This window comes from Tupaia chinensis, unplaced genomic scaffold (assembly GCF_000334495.1).
Source record: "Tupaia chinensis unplaced genomic scaffold, TupChi_1.0 Scaffold000477_1, whole genome shotgun sequence".
Classification (NCBI taxonomy): Eukaryota; Metazoa; Chordata; class Mammalia; order Scandentia; family Tupaiidae; genus Tupaia; species Tupaia belangeri.
The window spans coordinates 147,511-151,068 of NW_006159986.1; the positions used below are offsets into that span (position 1 = coordinate 147,511).

Consider the following 3,558-nt stretch of genomic DNA (forward strand, 5'->3'; position numbering starts at 1 on the left):
TTTGGACTGTCTGCTGGAAGATGCATCAGCACAGTCAAGTTTTTCCTGTGAAAACCCGTGGGCCGAGCTTCTCAGCCCCAACGCCTGAACACATTCTCCTCTCACCTCGTGCTGCTATTCCCGGGACTAATAGTGAGTCAGCAGCTACAGCACTGACTGCTCCCACGGGAAATGTGCCGAACAGGCTCACATGGGCCCATTAATCCATTAAAAAAGCTGGCATAAAATTTGTTCCAGTCCTGAGGAATCATGGCTGAGACAAAACTAAGACCCACCCAGGATCTCTGACCTAAGACCTACAAAGCTAATGTCAGTTCTGTCAGGGGACGTGTCTCAAACAGCACGCCAAGAGATCCACCCAGATTAAGCATTGAGGAATTTGAGAACTAATGGCAAGCTCTATTTGCACAGGGCCCATGTCTGAGGACTCACCACTAGAACTCCAATACCCAGCAGTTCCAGCTAGGGCAAGTGTTCAATTACTATCTCTGGAGTGGACGAATGGATGATCAAGTGAATCCACGACGAGGGAGGCCACCTCCACACACTCACCTCCCGCGGTGCTCATCTTCACTGCTGGAAAGTTCGCTACTGGAGCTTCTACGCTTGTGCTTCTTGTGCTTCTTTTTCTTCTCCTTCTTTTTCTTCTTCTCCTTTTTTTCCAGGCTCATTTGCAACTAGAAAAATGCCCAGAACATAACCACTCAAAGCCAGGGAGAACTTTGTCATCTGCTGTGAGGGAACTGGGTCATATGGAAACTGCCTCCAGGCCTCTAGGTCTATGGGTTCCAAGACAGAGAACAGGGAGGGTCCTAACCCTGGCTATGCACAAACACACCCTAGACGACTCTACAGAATCTCTGGCCGATGAGGCTTAGGGATTTGTGTTTTTCAGCAGTTCCCAGAGCCACTGCCTGAGAACTTCCACTTTATGTCAAAAGAATCCCAGCTCCACTAAAACCAGTCAGGGGTTATAAGGTCAGTCTTTAATTTTTTCTTACCAACTGGTCCAAGTAACAATAATGTAATAAATCATATGGAGCCTTCAAGCTTTAGACCATGACCAAAGACACTGATTTCTGAATACAGGGCATGATCAGGCTTTCCATAGGCATTTCCCATTGCTGGAAAAGATGATGCCACGTGGTGTTTTTTCCCAACCAAAAGACAGAGGAAATAGAACTTAATAAATTAAAACTGGGGGGCAGGGGGCGGGGAGCAGGTGGCATGGAGGTTAAGGCAGCTGGATCACACATGGTCAACTACATGATTTGAGTCCCAGATCTGGCAGCTTGAAAACATGCCAGGCATGTGTGCCCAAAATCCCAAGAGGAGAATGGAGAAGTTATTGCAGTGTGGCTATTTCCTCGGAAGGACAATTTCTCATTTCCCCTTCCTCTCCATTTCCCTCTGGCAAGTACACACACCCTGAAGCAAAAAACTAAAAAAAAATTTTTAAAAATTATCAGAGAAGTCATGAAGTATTTTTTGCACAGGAAAACATAGAAAAACATGTCATGAGTTTCCTGACAACTATGCACACACACACACAGATACATACACACATGTATGAGAAACTTAAATAAATTAAAAACAAAAACGTAAATAATAAGACCTGTGTAAAATCACCAGAAGATGGTCTCTAAAAGACACAAAATTTTGGTACCGCCACTATGGCACAAAGGTAACACAGGTACCCTGAAGGTTAGAAGCCATATGGCTGACCGTGGGTTCAAAATCCCTGTCAGCTCAAAAACACATAGGGCACACGCGTGTGCCTAAGATCCTCAACTGGAGGGCTGAAAAAAGGGAATCATGGTATAAGACCTCGTCAAGAGTGCTTCTCCCTCTCTCTCTCATGCATGCACATGTGTTATCATAAAAATAAATAAAAGATGTAATTTTGTGTGCATGCATGTGCACATGTGTGCTAGAGGGCACATGCACTTCTCCAGGAAGACGGAGAGGAGAAAGCACCTCCCATGGACCATGGTAACACCACAAACCCTTCTCCTCCTTCTCTCTCCCCCTCTGGGATTCTGGGCACACATGCACATATGCCCAGCGTGTTTCTCAAGCAACTGGGTTTGGGACTTGAAACATACAACTGGCCTCATGGGATCCAGTAGCCTTAAATTAACCACTAGGTCATAGGTTGGCCCACAAAAGACACACTTTTAGGGAGCAGCAGATGGTGTAGCGATTACATCACTGACTATCTCATGGTCAATCACAGTTCAAGTCCTAGACTTGGTGGCTTCAAAATCACACCAGGTGCATGTGAGTGTGTGCCCAAGATCCCAGGAGAAAAACAGAGGAGAAAGGATTGCAGCATGGCCATTCCCTCAGGGGGTGATTTCTCACTTTCCCTCTCACCCTGTCTTTCTCTCCAGCAAGTGCACACATCCTAAGGAAAAAAAAAAAAAAAAAAAAAACGCTTAAAAAAAATACAATTTTTAAAGGCCATTCTGCTTTTCCTACCATGAGGTAAGAGTAAATGGAGGGAAAAACAATACCTAAAAGATGTTCTTGGTGTTTACTAGATGTACTACTTACCAATTCTTTGATTTTCTTCATTTTAACGGGATTGTTCAATACTTCTCTCTTTTTCTCCTCCTCCTTTTTCCTAAGAGAAGAAATGACAGAGACCATGACTATGTCTTTTGGAATGAGAAGTCATTCTACTTACCATATTCCACATAGCAACACTTCTTCCCAGTGAACAGAAGCCCTAGACTGAAATCTTTATGATGGTGTAGAAGCCACAACTCTCCCTGAAACCTGCATGCTGTGGGGAAAGTCTACATTGCTGCACTCAGAGAAAGTGAGCCTGGTCTACTTTTTGTTAGGCTCAGTGGTCAAGACTTCCAGGTGAAATAAACAGGTGCCATTCTGTATATAAATGGCTTTAACATTTCAAAAATTACCTCCACTGTTCAGCATGATAACCACCCGGGAAATAAAAAGAATGGATCCTCTTTCAAAAAGTCTTACTCTTGGGCTAGTTGGCCAGTTTTGTGGTTAAGGTGGCTGATTTCCACATGGGTGACAGTATGGTTGGAATCCTAGAACTGGAAGCTTGATGAACACGCCAGGTATATAAGCATGTGAGCCCAACAATCCCCAAAGGAGAAGGGATTGTGGTATAGCCATCCCCCTAGGGGTGCTTTCTCTCTTTCTCTCTCTAGAGAGCACATACACTCTACAGCAAATTAAAAAAAAAAAAAAAAAAAAAAAGAAAAAAAGGAAAAATACATTTTCCTCTCATACACTGTTCATAGGAAGATAAACTGGTCAATCTTTCTGGTGGATAATTTGACAACACTTAATCACAACTAGTACATACTCTTTGATCTCACAAATTCTACTTCAAGAATTTGTTACTGGGGACCAGCAGTTAGCATAATGGCTATGTTGCTGGACTCCCACATAGTCGACCGCGGTTCGAGTCCCGGACCTGGTGGCTTAAACTCATGCCGGGTGTGTGTGCATGTGTGCCCAAGATCCTGAGAGGAGAATGGAGGAGAAGGGATTGCGGCGTGGCCACCCCCCCGGGGG

At 44.4% G+C, this 3,558-nt stretch overlaps 1 protein-coding gene across 3 annotated transcripts in view; it reads right to left on the bottom strand.

Moving 5' to 3' along the window:
- The window catches only part of CWC25 (CWC25 spliceosome associated protein), a 34,395-nt gene that overhangs the window by 11,126 nt on the left and 19,711 nt on the right, over positions 1–3,558 (bottom strand). For all 3 annotated transcript variants that reach the window (XM_027774744.1, XM_027774743.1, XM_027774745.1), the window contains 2 exons: positions 2,557–2,626; positions 553–677 (listed from right to left, as the gene is read on the bottom strand). In XM_027774744.1, the coding sequence (XP_027630545.1) occupies positions 553–677; positions 2,557–2,626 (195 nt within the window). The remainder of the gene's footprint in view (positions 1–552; positions 678–2,556; positions 2,627–3,558) is intronic.